General features: G+C 41.2%; 2 protein-coding genes across 4 annotated transcripts; one reads left to right on the forward strand and one right to left on the reverse strand.

The window, feature by feature from the left end:
* Nucleotides 1-474: 474 nt before the first annotated feature.
* tut4 (terminal uridylyl transferase 4) lies at nt 475-14287 on the reverse strand. Of its 3 annotated transcripts, none has more exons than XM_037469845.2 (30): nt 14136-14287; nt 12389-12888; nt 12163-12305; nt 11704-11820; nt 11407-11584; nt 10831-10919; nt 10648-10699; nt 10320-10389; nt 9187-9313; nt 8871-8990; nt 8408-8590; nt 8102-8276; nt 7482-7999; nt 6642-6792; nt 6270-6356; nt 5753-5856; nt 5583-5640; nt 5382-5485; nt 5188-5277; nt 4394-4507; nt 4217-4294; nt 3900-4077; nt 3677-3724; nt 3478-3560; nt 3248-3363; nt 2741-2895; nt 2524-2621; nt 2097-2277; nt 1055-1225; nt 475-958 (listed from the first exon to the last, which is right to left on the reverse strand). In XM_037469845.2, exons 2-30 carry the CDS (start codon nt 12864-12866, stop codon nt 870-872), a joined length of 4155 nt encoding a protein of 1384 aa, XP_037325742.2. In that variant the 5' UTR covers nt 12867-12888; nt 14136-14287; the 3' UTR covers nt 475-869. The 3 variants fall into 3 exon arrangements, with proteins under 3 accessions (XP_037325742.2, XP_037325740.2, XP_037325741.2); XM_037469843.2 differs by having other exon boundaries at nt 1710-2277; XM_037469844.2 differs by having other exon boundaries at nt 1710-2277; nt 12389-12943.
* Nucleotides 14288-16606: 2319 nt separating this feature from the next.
* On the forward strand, nt 16607-19202 carry gpx7 (glutathione peroxidase 7). Its single transcript, XM_037470804.2, has 3 exons — nt 16607-16790; nt 18176-18437; nt 18712-19202. Exons 1-3 carry the CDS (start codon nt 16656-16658, stop codon nt 18873-18875), a joined length of 561 nt encoding a protein of 186 aa, XP_037326701.2. The 5' UTR covers nt 16607-16655; the 3' UTR covers nt 18876-19202.
* The last annotated feature ends 1078 nt before the right edge of the window (nt 19203-20280 follow it).

Below are 20280 nucleotides of genomic sequence, written 5' to 3' on the forward strand. Positions count from 1 at the left end.
CTGTGTCAGACAATCTAATTCCCAATTCAGTCCCAATCCAGGGAGCGATCAGGTACATTCAATTGATTAAAAATGATGATGGGATTCCAGACTTCTAAATCACTGTTCAAATCGGATTTGTTCAGGGATTCCAATCAACCAATAAAAGCTAGGACATCATCTTCCTGCTTCGCCAGAAAGCATCGACATCCACATCCATGCAAAATAGGAGGCCGGTAAATGGCAGTAAGTGTGGATGAGTGTCGGAGCTGTACAGGTTGAGACCTTTATTTCTTTAATTGGAGTGAAAAAACTCACATGATTAACTGCTCATAGACACTTATGTAATGTCCCACTCCGAGAGGGTTCCTGTTCATCACAATGGGAGCCATCAAAAAAATAAGACACGTTAAAACATAACCGTCCTGTGTACACTAAAGATCTGGAAGTTATTCAGCAAGCATGACGCTGAAGAGATGAACACGGACGACACTGTACAGTTTACTTTCTTTCCTTTATTTTTCCCTTTTTTCTTGCTATTTTGGGACTACATACTTAAGGGGGCATGTTAGACTGTTTTTAAAACAAACTTCTATTCAAAGACTTCTTGTGGCAAGCAAAGTATGAATACAGCTAATAAAAATAAAGGTTTGCATTTTTCCTCCATACTTTACACATGAAATAAAAACACTTTTTTGGACCCCCTCAAAAATGGGGGTATTAAAATATTTTACATTTGTATCACAAATCAATGTAATGAGACAAAAAATAAAAACTGTACAAAAGAGATAAAAGTCTTTAAAAAATCTTGTGATCAAATGATGCAAAGAGTACAGAATTTTGCTTTGCTATGTTACTGACCAGGATATGAATTATAAGGAAATGGAAGTTCACTTCTTCTGTTGAACGAAATTCAAATTCACTGGATGTCGGACGTGGGGGAGCAGCGGGAAGTTTGGATTGGGCTGCACAGCAGGCCCTGGTGGAAGAAAAAGAGAAGAAAGAAAAAAGATTGTAAAAAAGGAGAATGTTACATCCTCTATTCTTGCCAGTGGAAATGAAATAAATGTCGGACCTTGGGCCACAAATGGTTTTCCAGGCGGGTAGCCGCTGTTGCCCTGCTGGATAAAGTTCTGGGGCATTCGGTAAGGCCACGATGGAGGCAGGGCGTACTGTGGGGTTTTATTGTGATCCCATAACCGCGAGCCCTGGGTTACGCCTCCAAACTGGGCTGGGTGGCTTGACTCTGTGGAGACAAAATTCAATGACAAGTTCAGTAATTTCCCAGTTTGTATAAACCAAACCGTGCTCCTTCACCAGTGAAACTATGAGCCGTTTTCAACATCTTAACGAATGGCTTCTCACAGCATTGGAAATGATGGAGGTGACTGATTAATCTGGTTAATGTGGCCTACCTCCCATTGCTCTTACATCTGCAAACAAGGGTAATGTGTTTCACTATAGTCGGCATAATGGATATAAAGCGGAAGCTGTTAAATATAGAATATAAAACAACATCAGATTGCTTTTGAGGTATTCCGTGAGTTTTACTGGAAAAAGGAAAATAACTACTGCTACAATTTATATTGTATGCTGGGGCCAAAGTCAGATAAGTATAATTAAAATTGTACATATAAGAACTACATCTGTATTTAAAGAAAATGACACAGGAAGACAAAAAGACAGAACGACACATAGACGGTGCCACCAAAGTTAAACCCAGTGAATACCTGACTTGACCACAGTGCCATTGCCCATGAGTGACCCAGTCTGTGCCAAGTGGTTGTGCCAGTGTCCTTCCCGTCCAGGCCCGATGCCCAGCTGTCTCCCCGCCGGCTGGGCGAAGATGATGCTGGGGTCGTTCAGGTTCATGGGGCTGGGATTGCCCCCTGTACCTGTAGGACTCCCGTTTCCCGTCGCCGAACGCAGGGCGAACTTCAGGCCAGGCGGGGAGGGGCCGTTTGGAGAAGACGTGGTGAGGACTGGTCCGTGAATGGGCCAGGCCGTGGAAGGGACGTGCACCGGGTGATGAGGCGGCCCCTGGGACTGACGCGACTGGTGCTGGTGGGAGGGAAGCAGCCCCAGTGCGCTGAGCGCCGCTGCTGGGTGGTACTGGCCTGGATGGGTGGCGGGGAAGCTGAAGAGAGACAGGGGGACGTGGGTCTGAACAGGCTGCTTTGCGGCTCCGGCAGGACTGGTCTTAATGTGGGAGGGCTGAGGGGAACTGGAGATCTTTGAGGAACTCGGAAGAGCAGTTGTGGACTGCGGAGAGTAGGGCGGAGTCTGCCGACTATCGGACTATTGACAGGAAGAAAGAAAGAATTACAGAAAACAACTAGAGGGAAAATTTGATTTCCAAATGATGTGTTATGAACAGTAACATTTGAATTGCCCACATGTCAAGAAATCATTGTGAACCAGTATTATTATTCAATTCTATGAGTCCCAAAAAAATCCTCTCTCTTTCTTTGTAAAAGTATGGAGGCAGAAATCTCCACACATACGTGATATCCTATATGTGCAATGTCTCACGGTTGTACTCACACATTCAGAGGGCTGCCTGGTCCTTCCTGGACCGTCTGCAGCTGTCTGGGGAATTGGGATGGACTGGGAGCTCAATACAGTCCGTACCATGTGAGGAGCTGGGAAGAATAGGAAGTGTTCATTTCCCCCCATGTCAGCAGAGTTGAGCTTTGTTAAGAAAAGCCCCCACTCAATACTTCATGGGGTCGCCTTGAGAGTGTCCAAACAGTGTTCATACCTGGTGCGCCGGTGGCCCTCTGCTTGAGGTGACGATACTCGGGACAGTCTCTTCTTACATGTCCCATGTCCCCACACTGAAAACAACGCCTGTCCTTCAGCTCACGCTCCTCCTCTTTTGTGTCCTCGTCTTTGTCGTTTTCCTTCTTCTTCATCCTGGCAGATGACAAAGTTCAGGGCACGACAACAAGATACACACACACAAAAAAAAATAACAACGGTGCAGGCTCTAATAAAATTGATTTTTTTTAAAGTGTATCAACATAATCCAAATGTTCAATTGTTCTATTATATTGCAGTATAGGAGCCTTCTAGTCTGGTAGAAATTCATAATTACTGTATCCCAGGAAATTATACTCATTCTTTAAAAAGGAAAGAGAATTTTACATTGCAAGATAACACAAAATAGAACCATGTTATAGGTATCATTTCTCATTGGTTTCTTTTAGTTTTTATTGGAATTCTAATGGTGCAATATAAACATTTAATTGAGGAATGGGAGGACAACCTGCGTCGTTTTGGACAGTCCTTCATGTAGTGTCCAATCTTCCCGCAGATTCTGCAGCACCGGTCATTGGGCGCCAACTCCCCATCTGTCAACACCTTTGAGTCAAAGAAGTAGTCCTGCAGGACAGCGCAAATAAAATGGCAGATAGGTTAGGCAGGTCCCTCAGAACGCAAAGCTGATCGGAGTCAAGTTGTTGGGCTTTTTCAATGGTTGGTTGGCGAGTAACGTACCACTTCGGTTCCCTGTAAAGGGCAGAATGGAGTCCCAAACAACTTTCTTCCGTTTATAAAGGCCTTCATGATGAAGTTTGTCACTATGAAAGCAGAAAGAGCATTTTGACAACGTCAATTGCCAGAGATCAGAACATCTGTAATGAGAAAAAAAGACACATTTGACACAAAAAATACAGAGGTGGGCTAAGGCACTTACTTTTGCGGGAAACTCCAGCGCCAAGATTATGATTCAAATCAAAGGGATCTGAGAAGAAGAACAGGTGAGTGAGTGGAAAAAGAAGATCCAGCGCATGCCAGATAACCATGGTTGAATTCGGACGGGTCTTGACAATAACATCTGTATAATAATGGTTTTAAAAGAAAACTGTCTGTCCTGTTAAGAATTAGATCTTCACAGAGCCACAGATCCATGCAAGCACCTTCAATAGCGATGCATTTACTAGTCCACTGCTTCTCGAAGGTGGTGAGGCGTTTCCTTTGGCGGATGCTGATGACGTGCTCTTTGAAGTCAAACTCTTCAGTGTAAAAGCGCAAGAGCCCCAACCACAGCTCCCCCACGGACTCCAGGTTTGGCTGCAGCTTTGAGAGATGTCGACGCTGTGTACACAATAGAAACACACTTAGATCTATTTAGATTTAATGCTGAAAGAGCAGAGGATTTGTGAAGAATAATTGCATTTAAAGCAATATCATCTGAAAAAGGTCATCCTGAAGAGAGAATATATTTTTAACTTACCAGATCCTCAAGGTCATCACAAAAGAAAGCATTCCAGCCATCTACCATCCGCTGGGGGACAACATTCCCATCAAAGATCTATAAAAAAAAAAAAAAAGCCATTCATCATATTTTAGTCAAGGCTAAACCCTTTAGGTTTCAAATTCTGTTAATTTTCCATGAGGGAGTGACTGGTACCTCCTGTAAGACTGGAATGACTGGTGGCTGCCTCTGCTGCAGAAAGTAAAGCACCATCAAGATGTAGGCATAAGATGAGAGGCTTCCTCTGGACGCATCCCCAATGTCGCAGCGCTGCAGCACAAAGAGACCGCTTAGGTAAAAGGAAGCAACAGAAAACATGTTTTGCAAAAACTCCTCTTTACGTAACACCAGGGTGAAAAGCATTGCTTTGCTGCCAATTTGAAGAATCACTGACGGCTGGTCAGAGGTCACGGTGTCCCGGGTGTTGAGCTACAGGAACAGTTCAATTCAAAACTAAATAGACATGAATCATATAATTGAAATGCCTGTTACCCTAAACATTAGATCAAACCTTTCAAGCATTATATTATACTGAATAATGACAAATGTTGAGGCTTTAACACATGAACCAACAGACACATGGAAAAAGCTATTCAGTTGGCTACCGGGTATTTTGTAATTAAAATATACATGTTGCTTATGTTGAGCAGAAGAATTCACATGAAATATAGATGTCATTTTTTACAATAAAAATGAAAAGGCCTATTGATATGTTTATGTAAGCACTGTAAATTTACTATCCACGTGGGCTCGCAGTTACAATGAGCTTTTTATTTGACAGAAGGATTTGGATGTGTATATTAAATGAGAGAGATGAGAAGCCAAGGTATTTGTAGGAGCTGACAAACTCCAGGGTTGATGGTGCAGTCAAACAAAGTACACAAAGTTCGAAGTCATTACACAATGGATTTGCAAATAGCTGGAGTGACCCAACCCAAATGCAGACATACCTTGGCAAAGACCTTCATTGTGTATCCCAGGAATTGCACACGTGGATCCAAGGCTGCATATGTAGCCAGCATCCTGGTGTTGTGTTGAGCCTAAACAGATAACCCGTCAAAGTTAGTTCATACAGCACTTTAAATAAATAGGGTCATGTCTGAGCACCTTACATAAGGGTGAACAAAGGTTCTGGTTTACTCACCAGAGTATTATAAAGGCTAATATCTCCCTCCAAACCACTCTGTCTGTGTTCAAACTTCACAATAGGCACTTTAGCTGTTGTGATGGGCAAGATGTTCCTCAAACCTGGAATATTGGGAAAATTGAAGATCACAACCGGTCAGATTCAGTCCTTGACACACAGAACTACTTCTAAAGAAATAATTAGAACATGTTAATTCACCTGTATGCTTCTTTAGCACTTTTGCGAGGGCTTCAATGATCTCTTTGCAGTTCAGCCTCTGTTGATAAAAGATCAAAACATAATATATCGGTGGAGTATACAGGTCACACCTCTTCTCCCAATCAGGAATCGAGAGCTACATTAGTTGTCTGTGTGTTTCTTCCGCATACCTCAGCAGTCTCATGGCCCTCCAGAGTCATGCAGATGTCAAGGTCACTGTCACGAAAGCCAAACCCATTCTTTGAGGATCCAAACAAGCAGAGTTGAGCTTTTTCTGTGGATTCAGGCAGAGGAAGAGAAAATAATTTGTATTCTGATGTAAAATAGAACTTCCAAAAACAAGAAAAAGGAAGTCTGTTCAAATAGAAATACTGTTTTATTCACAGTGACTGACTTAACAAAACTCTTGCCGTGAATCTGTTATTGAGACTCCAGAATTCCAATAACATTCAGGGAAGACGTTATGTCTTTTTACAGCTCAAAGGCCTTTCAACGTGACACGAGTACTGAACAGAGCGTTACGTTTGCAGTAACAGCAACAGATTAAAACAAGAAAAAAGGAAAAAGCAGCAGGGCTTTCTAATCAAATATATATATATATAAAAACAGCAGTCATTACAAACTATTAAAGTCGTGTCAAATTTTGAAGTTGGTTGTTGAGAGTAGTTCACGCTTGGTGCTGCTCACCATTGTACTCCTTCCTGATGAATCGTTCTAAGCTGCAAAGGATCTGCTCCCTCTTCTGCTGCTCTGTGGGTGTAGGTGACAATTCATCTAGAAACAAAAAAAAGAAAAGCATGGACACATTTAATCATTTGATCTAATAAAATAATCTGCATATTAAAATCCGAAATTAAAATAATTAAAAGCACTATTAATGGAAGGGGAAACACTGCTGTAAAATAAAACACTGTACTTGTGTTTATATATAATTGCTGTGTATGTATTTAAAGCAGGCAGATTTGACATCTTTGTTTTAGCTGTATGTCCTTATTCTACGTAGGCAGCGTTAAACAGCGCACGCTCACACAGAAAGAAAATGCAGAATTGACTACATACAGAAGCACAATTTGCAGAGCCCATCGAGGATATCTCTGAAGCGGTCGTTCATGGGAGGCAGAGGCTTCAGCTCGATCTTCTTGAAGTCTTCAGGGCACTCGTCCTTCAGGTGACCATCTCGCTTGCAGATGCTACACACAACGGTTGGGGGCTGGAAAGACAAATTGAAGGTGATAAATTAACAATAGAAAGTGGGGCACACACTCACAGAACAGCAATTTCACCAAACATTTGGGTGGGGCAATGCCTCATGTTGTACGTTTTACTGGTTCCGTTACGCTTTTGACAACCTGGGGTCCGTTTCAAGAAGCGGGTTTAGTGGAAACTCAAGAAGTTGTTAACCCTGAGATTAGGGAAACTCTGGGTTGTCTGTTTTTGAAAGGGAGGTAACTAAACCTGTATACTGTGGTGGTGCACACGCTTAACTACTTAACTCGAACAACCTACTCAAGAGTTCTTTGAACCAACAGCTGTTCTGAAACCCAAAACTCAGAGTTTCCCATCTCAAGGTAAATTAACTCAGAGTTTAGGGTTTGACTGAGAGTTTGCTGAACCTCGTACTTGAAACAGACCCCTGAAACTAATATAAATAGACCATACAATAGACTACAATATTCCAAACAACACCCTCCCTAAATGTAAACATCTCACCTAAGTGACATGAACCAATCAATGCTGACAGGATGAAGCTGCTCCTAAACTGCAGCTATACATTTGGGAATAGTTCAAATATACGATTTATGTCTTATTTGTTTCCAAAATAACCTGACCACAGACAGTCGAGATGCTATATCAAATCATACTCCATTGATAATTTAGGAGGGCTAAGATGATAGTTACCTTCCCATTAGTAAAGATCATCTTATCAAACACATAGTGAAGATCTTCTGACGCAACAAGTCCGTCAGCAGCTGAAACACTGCTTCCCTCCGCTTCTTCATCCTTCTCCTCTTCCTCCTTGTCACTGTCTGGCAGGCCGTTGGGGCGGAGGACTGGTTTGACCCTCGCATGGAGAACCATGTCCATGAGGCTTGCATCCAAAGTCTGCTCAGTACTTTTACTGGACGGGTCGGATCCATCTTCATCATCATCACTGTCAGGTTTCTCATCCTCCTTAATTTTGCGCAATCCCCCCCAAGAGGGACGGCCTTTACCAGCCTCTTCTACTTCCTCCTCCTCAAGCTCTTCCAATGTTTTACCCCGGTTGTCTGCCTGTCTCTGGCACGCCACAGAGCTGCTGCTTCTTCTCTGAGGGCACGCAAAGTATTTGTAAGCCGAACGTAGGCGCTCGTGGATGTACTCAAATACCATTTGGCTGTTGAGGCTCCGCGCGACATTCCTCTTCAAGGCAAAAGGATCTAAATAGAATTCATAGACAGTAAATTTCTGACATTTTAAACAGAACAGTCAGATCATGTTATTGTTTTTCTCCCCTTTTTAAGATCATAAGAGTCTCTCACCCTCAATAGCGAGCCTGCGCCGAGGCCAGTTCTTCCCTTCTCTAGAGAGGAGCTCCTTCAGGCGGATGCTGATGATGTGTTCTTCCAGTGCAAACTCTAGGGTGTAGAAACGCAAGAGCTCCAACCACAGCTGGCCCGGCGACACATCTCTGCACAGGTCCAAAGTTAGGCGAGTCTTTCAGGGACAATAACAGAGTAATGCTAGAAAGAATACCCACAGCGCCCACCATAAAGGTATGATTTGAAAGCCGGAGAGAGTCTAAAGTACTCTCGTACGACAGGACTGTGTGCTGCAGGGAGACTCACAATGCCTTCGGAGTAATGAGTGTCAGGGATTTTTTTCTGCTCCGGCTTGGCTCTGCCTTCTCCCCTGGCTTCGTTCCGGTTGTCTGTGGAGCTTACGAGTCTGCGCTCCCAACGAACAAAGATGTCTAGTGATATTCCAGTTAAGTGGTACTCGTCCACACGCTTCACATCGAAGCCTTCAATCTGAGAACGAAGAAGAAAAATATGAGATTTTGATGTTACTATTTGACGTGGCAGCAGAGTGTTTCCGAGAGAACTTAAACTACTTTAAAAAGTTGCATTGTAGAAGGAAGTTGGAATACATTTTAAAAAGAGTCAATATATACGTTTTGTTTATCGGTTTTGTTTATTATTTATTTTAAATCCGATAATTACGAGGTAGGCAGGACGGCATAAGCAAATAAATTATATTTTCTTCTCAGAGTAGAAAGCTGGAGTAAGATCTAAAAGAGCCAACACATACCCAGCGGCCCAGGTAGACGGGGAGTACCGGCTCCTTCCTCTGCTGCAGGAAGAAGATGACCATGAGGGCTAAGGAGTACGAGGGGATGCCCCCCTCAGCCTGGCAGTCAATGTGACACAGCTGTGGAGATAAACATACAAGAGTCCACTTTTTAGCCCTAATCCATTTCCTATTTTACAATAGGACATAATAATGAGGGGGGGGGGGGTTCAGTTTTTAGTGAAATGTAAAGGGAAATGCCTCCAAATAAACACAACCGAACCCATCAGGCAGTATGTATCGTTCCAGGCAGAAAGAGTGTAGGTCACAGCCTTACCCTCGCCCAGTATCGGAAGGCCATCACCAGGGGGATTAATCTGGGTTCCAGTCTAGACAAGGCTGCCAGATGATTGGTGGTGAGACAAGCAACGTCGTTACCTGCACTCACTTTACACATCAAGCCGCTGCACAGAAGCGAGGGAAGAACATGATAAAAAGTTGGATCAAATTCGTAAATGGACATCGAATAAGACATCTGTCTACCTGAAGCCACAGTTCTTTGAGGGACAAATATAAACAGGGTTCATATGAAAGAAACAGGTATGCAAGAGAAAATGTTTTTTGAAGGCATCAACGTGGTGCCAGACTATAAAACAGTGCTGGAAGCGTCACAGGTAAGTGGGAGAGAATATACACTGAAATAATGTGAGGTTATACTGTTATGGTTTATTATGTTTAACTTCATAATCATTGTGTAACTGTCCTACTTTGATACTGGTATCGCCAGTTGACATGTGAATTGCCCCTGAAACTAGCACTGCTGTATCTTTCTGACAAGAAGAGAAACACAACTTCATAAACCCGCCCACACACACACAAATGTGACCGATACTGAATTATCATGCTTATGTGACCTGCTTGCTAAATAAAAGGAGGCTGAAGGAAGAGTCCGGTGGGAGTTGGCTGTGTGTGAAGAGTCTAGTACTCAGAGATTCTTGACCGGGCTCCTCTCGCAGCAAGTAAAACTTGATGTCGACTAAGTGTCTTTGTTTCTCGTGCTGTGAATTGCTCTCTGGTGTAATCAACAGGTCTTGTGGTCTCTGACTACGACCGAACATGTACACTGAAATTACATTATCTAACATAACTGAGTGAAATGACATCTAAAAAGGCACTATGTCGCAATTATATAAATATGTATTTCGTGTAGATATTAATGTTAAGTTAAAAAACAAAAAGCGAAAGATATGAGAACATTAATTAAATTAAGTATTTATTGAATTAAATAATTATACCGATTTAGAAGAAAAAAAACATAGATTATACAGACGTCTACAGGTGTACAATTATATGTAAACTGTTACTAGTCAACTTAATCTTTACTAAATATAGACGGAGAAGTAGACAACAATTAATAAGATATTTATGTAGACAACAAAAACCTGCATAAATGCATTTGATGACACTTACTTGCTAACATCCCGACAGAACACTGCAGGAACTTTGGCATGAAAATCTGACTCAACCTCAGAGAATTCAGCTATAGAAGAGAGAAAAAAAAGTCTTAAGTCACAGTTGGAAGAGTTGCAAACTCAAATTTATTGCAGGACTTTTAAGGCTGGTTATGTCAATAATAACTGTCTTTTGTAGGAGTGGTTTAAAAAATTTGATTTAAAAATAAATGTAGCATCGTATGTGATGTGCACAAATCTGAGATGTATTTTTTAGAGCCACATTGTCCAGTCCAAAATATAATTTAACAAATGTTCAAATTTAACATATACGGAGAAAAACGTACAGCTTTTTTTAAGAATTTCCAGCACTTGTATCAAGACCTCAGGTTGTGTCATCTGAAAGGAATCAAGGAATGAGAGAATTGTCAACTTTAAGACCAGATGTCACTGCTGATTTATAATGTCCTCTTTATATTTTCATTAAAAATTATATATCACATTTCTGTTGCATAGAAAGATCAACTTACTGAGGGGGGGTGGGTGACATCAATGTTGATATCACTCGTCTTAAAGGCAAATCGGGTAAGACATGAACCATAGAGACGGAGAGCACAATCTGGAAACCCATAGAAAGGATATTGTAAATTGCAGTAGATGTCACGCTATGAGGGATTAATAAATAATGAAATAAAAAATTATAAATTGGGAATGAAAATAAGCGAGGGTTCTATAAAATACAGTGAAAGAATTGAAGAACGAGGTTTTCCTTTAGCAAAGTAAGGCAAATTTCTCCACTTTCTTTTCTATAGCTCATCCCAAATATAAATGAGCAAGAATGTTTCACAGTAAACTTCATATCCCAGTGGAAAAGGAGTATACAATGGTAATCCTCAATATATATAATCCACCCTATGCAAATATCCATTTTTTTATGACAATCAAAAATATCTTGTTAGGAATAACAATTTTGTGTCTGAACAGTTTTTTTTCCAAAAGTTCAATTGTTATAGTTAAAAATTGTTTTCTCAAAGCGGTTCCTTTTTCTTTAACGCGACTTGCTGCAGAAACAATAGACCAGGCTAAGTGACATCCCGGCATACAACCTGAGAGGTGCCTCTTTATGATCTCTTCCATCTTGATGACCACGGCTTTCCGAACCTCAAAGTCCTCCTCTGAGATGCCGTGCTGCCTCGCAGTGTCCTGGACGGCCTCGTCCACAGCCTTCAACTGGGCGGAGGAGGCGGGCGGCAGTGCACGCAGCTCGTTCTCCTCCTGTTTCTCCTGAAACACCAGACCCACGGTAACTTAAATACTTGAACCGAATTCCTCAATTTACACCTACTCAGATGGCTCAAGCGAGTCCTGTATAAGTGGCGAAACAAACTCAAACGTTCGCATACCATAATGTTCTTCTTGTGTCTCTTCTCCTTGATGTGTTTGTGTGCTCCTTGAATGTTCTCAATGTGTACAGAACAGAGCTTGCATAAATATTGATAGTTTGGGTAGTCAGGGGAGTGCTGTAAAAACAGGAAGAGAAGCAAAAGCAATCAGTTTATGCATGTTGTCTCGCAGTTTTTTTTTGTTGGAAAATTTGAGCCCACGCGATTGTAATCAAAAATAAAAATTCCCCCTGGTCGTACTACCTGTTGATGAAAAAAAAACACATCACAAGCACAGTAAAAAAAAGGTTGGGGATGACACTATGGGCTGGATTTCCATTTATCTAACTGTGTTTAGTATTTATCAATGTATCAAGCATCTATTGCAAATGCATGCCGACTGAATCCATAATGCAGCGGCTGGGATGAGCTGAGCCACATATTTCTTTACACGGCGGCATGAACGGATTGTTGTCTTACTTTCAGCAGTCGGTGGATGTAGTCTCTGTACAGGCGCTCCTCTGCCTGCCGGAGGCCCAACTGTTGCTCCGTCAGCGTGCCATCCTTCCCCATGGGCCTCACCTCTTCAACAGACTGCTGCATCAATGCGGCCCGCTTCACCCCTACGAGCAACAACCACAGAGCCGTTTACCAGAGATATACTTGGAGATAAATACATTTTGCTGAGAAAAAACTGCAAACTCACCATATGACTTTTCCTTAGTCTGAACAACAACGGGGCTACAATGGAGCTCTGTGGGGCCTCTCTCAGGTGTCCCGGGCACTACAGGAGAGCTGGTCTCTCTGTTTGCTGAGGAGCTGCCGTCTGCAGAAATAGACACCCTGGTGTCGGGATCCTGTGCCACCGGCTTCTGTTGTGAGCTTGCCACCTTTCCTTTCCCCCTCTCCCCAGAACTTGTTCTTCCAGTTAGTCTAGTGACCCTGGAGGGCCGCCCTCTTCTCTTGTCCTGGGGGATGTCTGCAAAAGTCTTGCTTGGCTCGCAGCTCCCCCGACTATTGTGGTCATCCTTCGCAGCATTGAGGTTGTCTGTGCTGCGGGTTGCAGACTTGGTACCATCTCTCTGCGCAGGAGCCTCTTTATTTGACTTCTCACTGGACAAAGCTTTGGGTCCTCTGGGTTGAGACTGCTTGAAAGATTTGACTGGACTTTTGGATTCATCCATCCCTGTTCTCCTGTTGTTGTCCCTGGCAGAGTCAACAACACAAATGAGGATGATCAGGGAGGCTGGCCACCTAAAATCTAGGTAATAAGAGAAATCAATATAACTAAAGCGTCACAATGCATTGTGATAGCCTGCTACATCTCTTGTTTCACCAGTTAAAATGAAGTCAAACAATCAAACGTCCTTTGCATTTAACTTACATGGCGCGACTCTTTTTTTGTACTTGTACAAATCTACAAAAAGGAATCTAAATCATTCAAAAATCACAAGAAGAAAGGAAGAAATTGACACCGTTTTACAGCACAAATACTATGGTCAACTAAAAGGGCAAAAGATCTGAATGTTGTAACATGGCTTTCTACATACACTGGACTTGTGTGAATTGACATTTAAGGAAATTCATTCCTTTAGGTTTTCAAGATCTTCAAGATCAGTCCAAAAGATATTGTGAATTCAGAAAAAGCACGGAGGGTAATTTCCTTGATCAATTGACACACACAAGAATATTTCTCTTTATTAATTTAGAATATTGTGAGCGCATTTCTGAATTCTTATATATGATTAACAACTACATTAATTATTCAACAACATTTACTCAAGTATGGTCCTAAAGTACAATTGTGAAGTTTTTGATCGTTTACTCGATTTCGTCAGAAACTACTTCGTTGCTTTCGGGGGGGATAGTTTACTTTTTAATTAACCAACAAATGTGTTGAATAAATGCAGTTTCTAATGACTTAAGATTGCTACAAACTATCGATCCAACGATCCATTATTGTGTCATCAATAAAGAGTGATTCCGTATCGCCACACACACGCTTCCCGTGGGTTTAACGTGTTGTCGGGTCGCAGTTCCGCATCGCGTGCGTGACCTGTGGAGCTGACTTTTGTTGCAGGCGTCGTTGCCGCGAGTTCAGCAGAAAACGAAACTGCCGGGGCAGCGCACTTCGACACGGCACTGGGACAGTGTTGGCTCCACTTTAAAGACAGAACCACAGCGAGATGGCACCTACTCTCGACTCAAATAGACGCAAGCCAGTAAAACGAATATGTGTCACCTGTGTTATGGGAAAGATAGTGGTTGACTTCCCTGTTAGCGGTCCTTGTCGGCTAACTAACGCTAGCTGCTGTGCCCCACGGTCGTCCGCCCGAGCTAGCTAACGGCAAATAAATAACACTGGCACCCAGTTGGCATTCAGCAGCAAGTCATTAAAAACAGAAAAACATGACTTCGACCACAACAACAGAGAAGAGCGCATACGAACTTACTTCCGACTTCTAAGGTTGATCTCGGCTTATTGTTTAGCTGTAACCATAGTGTTGTTCTACACAATATGTTACAAGTTCCACGGCCCTGGTTAAAACAGCAACCATTGACGCCATGTTAATGCACTGCCCCGCTGCATTGTGGGAGTGTCAGTGATGATGAAGAGGGGCGTGAAGTGTGCTGCGTTCAAGACTAGTCGTAACGCTTTACTGACCTTACTTGGCAAAAACAGAGTCGTACCCCCATTGTGTATACATATGTCTTTCTTTCCTTAATCAAAATATCGACTTTACCACGCAAAAGTAGCCTGCAATAACATGGTACATAGAACATGACTATAAAATGTTCACTAAACAACTGAAAGTATTGCAGGAAAAAACACAAAATCATGGTATGACGTTAATTACTGTTTACCTCAGTAACGTTTTGTGTTTCTTCTATCCAATATGACAACAAACTAGATATACACCTGTCAGTGTAATCCAATAAACTTCAGCAGCACCACAAACTACAGCTGCTCCTCTTCATCTGCTTTAAAAAGATGTTCGACTGTATAACAACTCTGATCCGATCAATTGAGATATTTTGCATAATTATTTTATGACTGATTATATATTTAGTGCTCAATATTCTATATACCATTTCTAATTTTAAATAAAAATGAAACAAAATTGATAATTGTAAAATACTTAACAGTCAAGAACTATATTAAAACGTATTAGCAAGACCAGCTGACGTGGTGACGTCATAAAGTCAGCCGTTTTTCCGATTGCGGAAATGACAGTTCTCCGTTCTCCCCAGTCCGTCTCCCGAGTCTATTCTCGCGGGAATGCAAGTCAGTTCTCGCTGTGAACGTCAGAGGTGTTGTTATGACACTGCATACATACTATGAATAATTATAGTTATGTTCTAAAAAATAGAATAATGTTCTAAAATGGGTGCAAGATTTCCCTTTACAAATATACATCAAGAAATGCTGAATGTTGAAATCCCCACCCTGCACAGAGAAGTATTTATGACATTGCATACTTAAATATAAACAATTATAATTATAACCATGGGTTTTCATACGAAAATTACATTAAACAGAACAGTATTCATAAGTATGCAGTGCCATAAATACATCTCTGACGTTTATAACAAATCAAACCGTTTAAAAATCGGTTGAAAATTGAGCATTATTATTTTAAGTACATGTACCACTACCAACAGAGCGAGCTGCCGGACCAGAAGTAAGAATAATAATAAAGGATACTATACTGGTATACAACAAAAGATGAATGAGCACTGTCACCAGGATTTGTATGATTTGTATGTATTTTTGTATTACATAGTTTTGTCAGATAGTGAATGCAATTATCAAACCCAGAGCCAGAGCCCAGAGGAGAAGGGCTTCAATTCATTTTCAGAGAGTTTAGATTGATTGTGATTTCTATTTTTGGTCAGTTTTGCAACAGAAATAAGTAGGCCATATTGCGCATGCCTTTATTTGACAAATAGGCTGAGAGTGAGAGCCAACAACTTCCCCCCCCTTTACAGCTCTTCTCTTTTGAATATGCTGTAAAAAAAAGCATGACACTGCATGACTTTCAATAGATCCTGTAGAAATGCATACATTTATTATAAACCATTAAACATGTTTACGTACTGTAGAAATGCATGCAGTTATTTAATTAAAATGCTTAGAAGGATGTCAACAAGAGAATGTGTATTCGTATCATAGCGGAGAGGGGCTCCAAGTAGTTTTTATTAAGACACTAGGAATCTAGGGAGTTTCAGAAGAGGTAATTCAAAATGGAGGCCTTACCAGGTACCAAGTTGTACAAAACAACACCTCCTTTTGTCGAAGCTACTGCATTTGAACTACAGAATGGTATATTTCTCGAAACGAGGATCACACATGCCCCAGCAGTCCACAGGCCATTAACCGCTAGTCAACTGCCGACAGTTGCTGTCAATGCTTAAGCTTGTGAGCCACAGACAAAGGAAAACTTTATATTCTTTTGCTTTCATAGAGCGTAGTTTCCTCAACACGCTGGTCTCTGATTTATTATAACTGTCTGCATCACAACAATGTTGTATTAAATCTGTTTTATTGTTACCTTTTCATCTCCAGGTCTTCGAGTCTACCTAAACAATTTTTGAACACAACAATCCCTGTAAGCATTAAATGCCTTTTGTAGATTTCTTTAAGCTGCCAAATGATATGTCCAGAAAATAAAAAGGCTTACACTATAACACTATGTATATAGAAACATCTACTATTAAATCAGAATTTTTAGTTATGTTGTGGTATATTTTAGTTTAAAAGATCAATCATTTTGACTTATAATGAGGTAATCCCCTTGACAACAACAAAAACAACGATGAATCCCTTTTCAATGCAACCACAATCTTAAATTCGTAACTGCGGCTTTTATTTTGTAATGAATTCCTGTTCCGGGAAGTGTTGCCCTTCCCACCTGTATCTTGACTTTCGGACGCATCCCGTACGACCCGAACCACTCTGTTGCGTGACTGTAATGATGCTCCCAGCTGCACTGGCCGTGTTGCTAACTCTATTCAGCCTCATTGAGACCAAAGAGAAAGACTTTTATACTTTTAAAGTTGTGAACATCAGGGGGAAGTTAGTATCCCTGGAAAAATATCGGGGCTCGGTAAGTTTGAGGTAACCGTATTCATGCAGTATGGGGATGAATAGATTGTAACTGTAACCGGGGCCGACATCAATTAATTTCGCATTCGGTTGATTATTTCTTAGTTTCTCTGGGTGGGCATTAGTAGTTAGTAGACGTTACTAACCCGGCCGGTCGCAGCCTGCTGCCCTAATGTCCCATCGTGTAGCGCCGCTAGCCTACGTGGCAAGAGGCCTGCGGAGCCGGAGCCCCTGCAGAGCCCCTGCATCTGCATGAACTTCATAACGTCCTCATTCAAAGCGGACTGTAGAGTAGATTCACCTTTATCAGTTGATGCAATATAACGTTTTACATTACATCTACTTCAGATTGTATTTGAGTTTGTCAAGGGTATTAAATAAGACTCATAACAAGGCTTTTGGAACAGATATTAGTAAAATGATTCACTACTTTTTACTTTGGATTTTATAGTCACCTTTACTTTATTGTGACACTAGATGTCACCACGAGGTAATGTGATTATCAAACTGTCAGTCTGTAGTCTAAAAGAACATGGTAACTTATCCAGGGATGAGAAATAGACTGAACTGAAGCTTGAGGCTTTAACATGTACTAACCTGCACTAACATGCTCATCTGTTCCCATACCGTGTTACCGTACCAGCTGTACAGGTTCACCCATGACCGTGTCACTTACACCTAACACACAAGGTAAACAACAAGGGCATTAATGTCATCGGGCGTCAAACTCCCGTTTTTGAAAAATGTATTAATCAAAGTAAAATTACCAGTACATAGTATAGTAATACTCGATGCTAACTAACAATACTGCACGAAAATCAAACTCAGTGTACTAAACTCAATGTATGAAATTAAAACTCCTTGTTTTGCACCTTTGACACGTATATCATTTTGATGTGGCGAAGTGGGAAAAACACAAGTTAAAGAAGTATTCTTAAGTAAAGTACTTGATTAAATGTTATTACTACATAGCTTTGCTAAACCTCAAGTTCTGCAGTGTTGTGCAAGTGTACGCCAGAATGCACATCCACGTAAGCTGTGGTTATGTGTGCATCCAAACCAGCACGCCCTGAAGGGTTCAGAGTCTAGAGTTTTTTTCAGACTTGTTGAAGCTGCTCATTTTTAAATTTAGAGCTTTAAATATTGTGTACATAATACATATATATATATATATATACTCATACGTACACATTGCTGAAGATCCACTATGCAAAATGGTGTCCTTCCTTTCCTGCGTAGTGCTTTCTGAAGTAAACACACTCTAACAGATTATGTGCACAGACCATGTTCATTTATGCTAAACCAGGTACAGTTTTTCAGTTGCTGTTTTTGTGACCGTCATGACTGTTAATATTGTTTTTTCACAGTGTGCTCCTTTACCCTTAGGTGTCCCTGGTGGTGAACGTAGCCAGTGAATGTGGCTTCACTGAAGAGCACTACAAAGACCTGCAGCAGCTCCAGCGGGACTTTGGGCCGTATCACTTCAATGTGCTGGCCTTCCCCTGCAACCAGTTTGGGCAGCAAGAGCCGGGCAGTGACAAGGAGATCGACAGCTTTGTTCGCAGAGTTTACGGCGTCTCTTTCCCCATGTTCAGTAAAATCGCTGTTGTTGGAACTGGAGCCAACAATGTCTACAAGTACCTTGTTGGTGAGTGAGATGTTAAGGTGTTGCCAGGACTTTGTTTTTGCATTTATGTTTGTAGGCATCTTCTTTATTGAGCAAATGAGCCCAAGACAACCAGGTTTGTAAATTAACATAGTGGCATCTGGAAGATCCCACCGTCAATGGGCAAATGTTAGATACTTATAGATGACAAATAACATAGCAATAGCAAAACTTGGACATTGCATTCAGAAGAAGATGGCATTAGATGATTTATACTGTAAATACAAACTCCCTTTTCTTCCTTCATTCTGTGCAGAGTCTTCTGGAAATGAGCCTGACTGGAATTTCTGGAAGTATCTCCTTGATGTAAATGGGAAAGTGGTGAATGCATGGGGACCAAAGGTTTCCGTCAAAGAAATCAGACCCAAAATAGCCGAAATGGTGGGCCAGATAATCGTAAAGAAGAAAGAAGAGCTTTAACCTCTAATTAAAACGACCCTTTGGCGTTCGGGTTAGATTTGAAGAGATACATTTAACAGATGTGTTTTGCTTGTACAATCAGACTTGGTCAGACTAAACCATTACCAAGTCCCATACCAAAAGCAAGTTTTACCTGTTTACTAAAATAACTGATGAAACACCACTATTCTTCTCAATTTCAATATCAAGTTTTGTATCAGATGGATGTAATTTGAAGCTGCACCTTTGAACCAAAGGTAATGTTATCCTGTATATCGCATGCATTATGTGATTTATGTGATTATGTTTCATTCAGTCTGCTTTTGTTCAATAAACCTAAACAAAGTACCTGTTTTTATAATATTGTTTTATTTTCAGAACACAAACATGATCATCACTGTGATTTCACAACTTTGAGTGTTAAATTCTCAGTACATCGCAAAATCTGGTAAATGTTGCTGACACAGGACTAATAAGCCTGTGAACGGATCGTTTTGCCAATCTGCCTTGCACTCATTGCGCATCACACAGGGTTCCACAAGTGGCCATAGCTTAACAGCTTTCAGCAATAGACATTTTTGTGAGGAAGAGTAGGAGGCCTAAATGGAATGGACTGTCGGTGTCGCAGAATTAGTAACTTAGCAACTTTTTGAAATAATGGTGCCTGTAGCTTTCGTTTTTTTTTACATTCTGCACGCCTTGTATTCTTGTGTTAAAGATATCTCAACTTTTGATCTTGATCTGTATGAAAATTAAAAGAAAATCTTCCCCACACCTGCTTTTGCTGAATTGCCACACTTACATGCTACCACTGAACAATAGCTCTACTATTATCATAATGTTGTTCCTCTAAAAAAAAAAGAAGAAATGATTCATCAAGTAAAACAGGTATAACATTGACACTAAATCCTTGGTCCCTTGGTATCGGGTGCAGATAAAGAAGAGACAAAACTCTTTTTTTATAAGGGCCTGAGCCGACTGAAAGTCAGGTGAAGCCCTATTGTGTTTCGAAGAACTTGTCACACCTGTATGTCAAGTTGAGTTTTATTTTGGAAATTAACTCTCCTCTCATTTCAGGTTCCTTTCCATTCCTCATGTGTCACCAGTCTGATTGTCTCCCCTGATTCCTTATTGTGTACACATGTTCCCACACTTCCCTCATGTGTACTTATAGTCTGCTTCTTCCCTTGTGCCGTGCCAGTGTGTCATGTCAGTTTGTCCTGCACACCCATCTCACGCCAAGAGTCAAGCCCATGTCATAGTTGAGTCTGTCCCAAACCCTTGCAGGCCTTCTGAATTACTTCAGAATCCTGCTTTTGTTTTGTAGTATTCTCCTATATCCTCGGTTTGAAAAAATGGCTTTCTAGCGCTCCCTTTTGCACATTATCCTATTAGCTTACTTTCCGCCCCCCCAATCACTGATTGA

The sequence above is a fragment of the Pungitius pungitius genome, chromosome 7 (genome assembly GCF_949316345.1).
Source record: "Pungitius pungitius chromosome 7, fPunPun2.1, whole genome shotgun sequence".
NCBI classification, from domain to species: domain Eukaryota; kingdom Metazoa; phylum Chordata; class Actinopteri; order Perciformes; family Gasterosteidae; genus Pungitius; species Pungitius pungitius.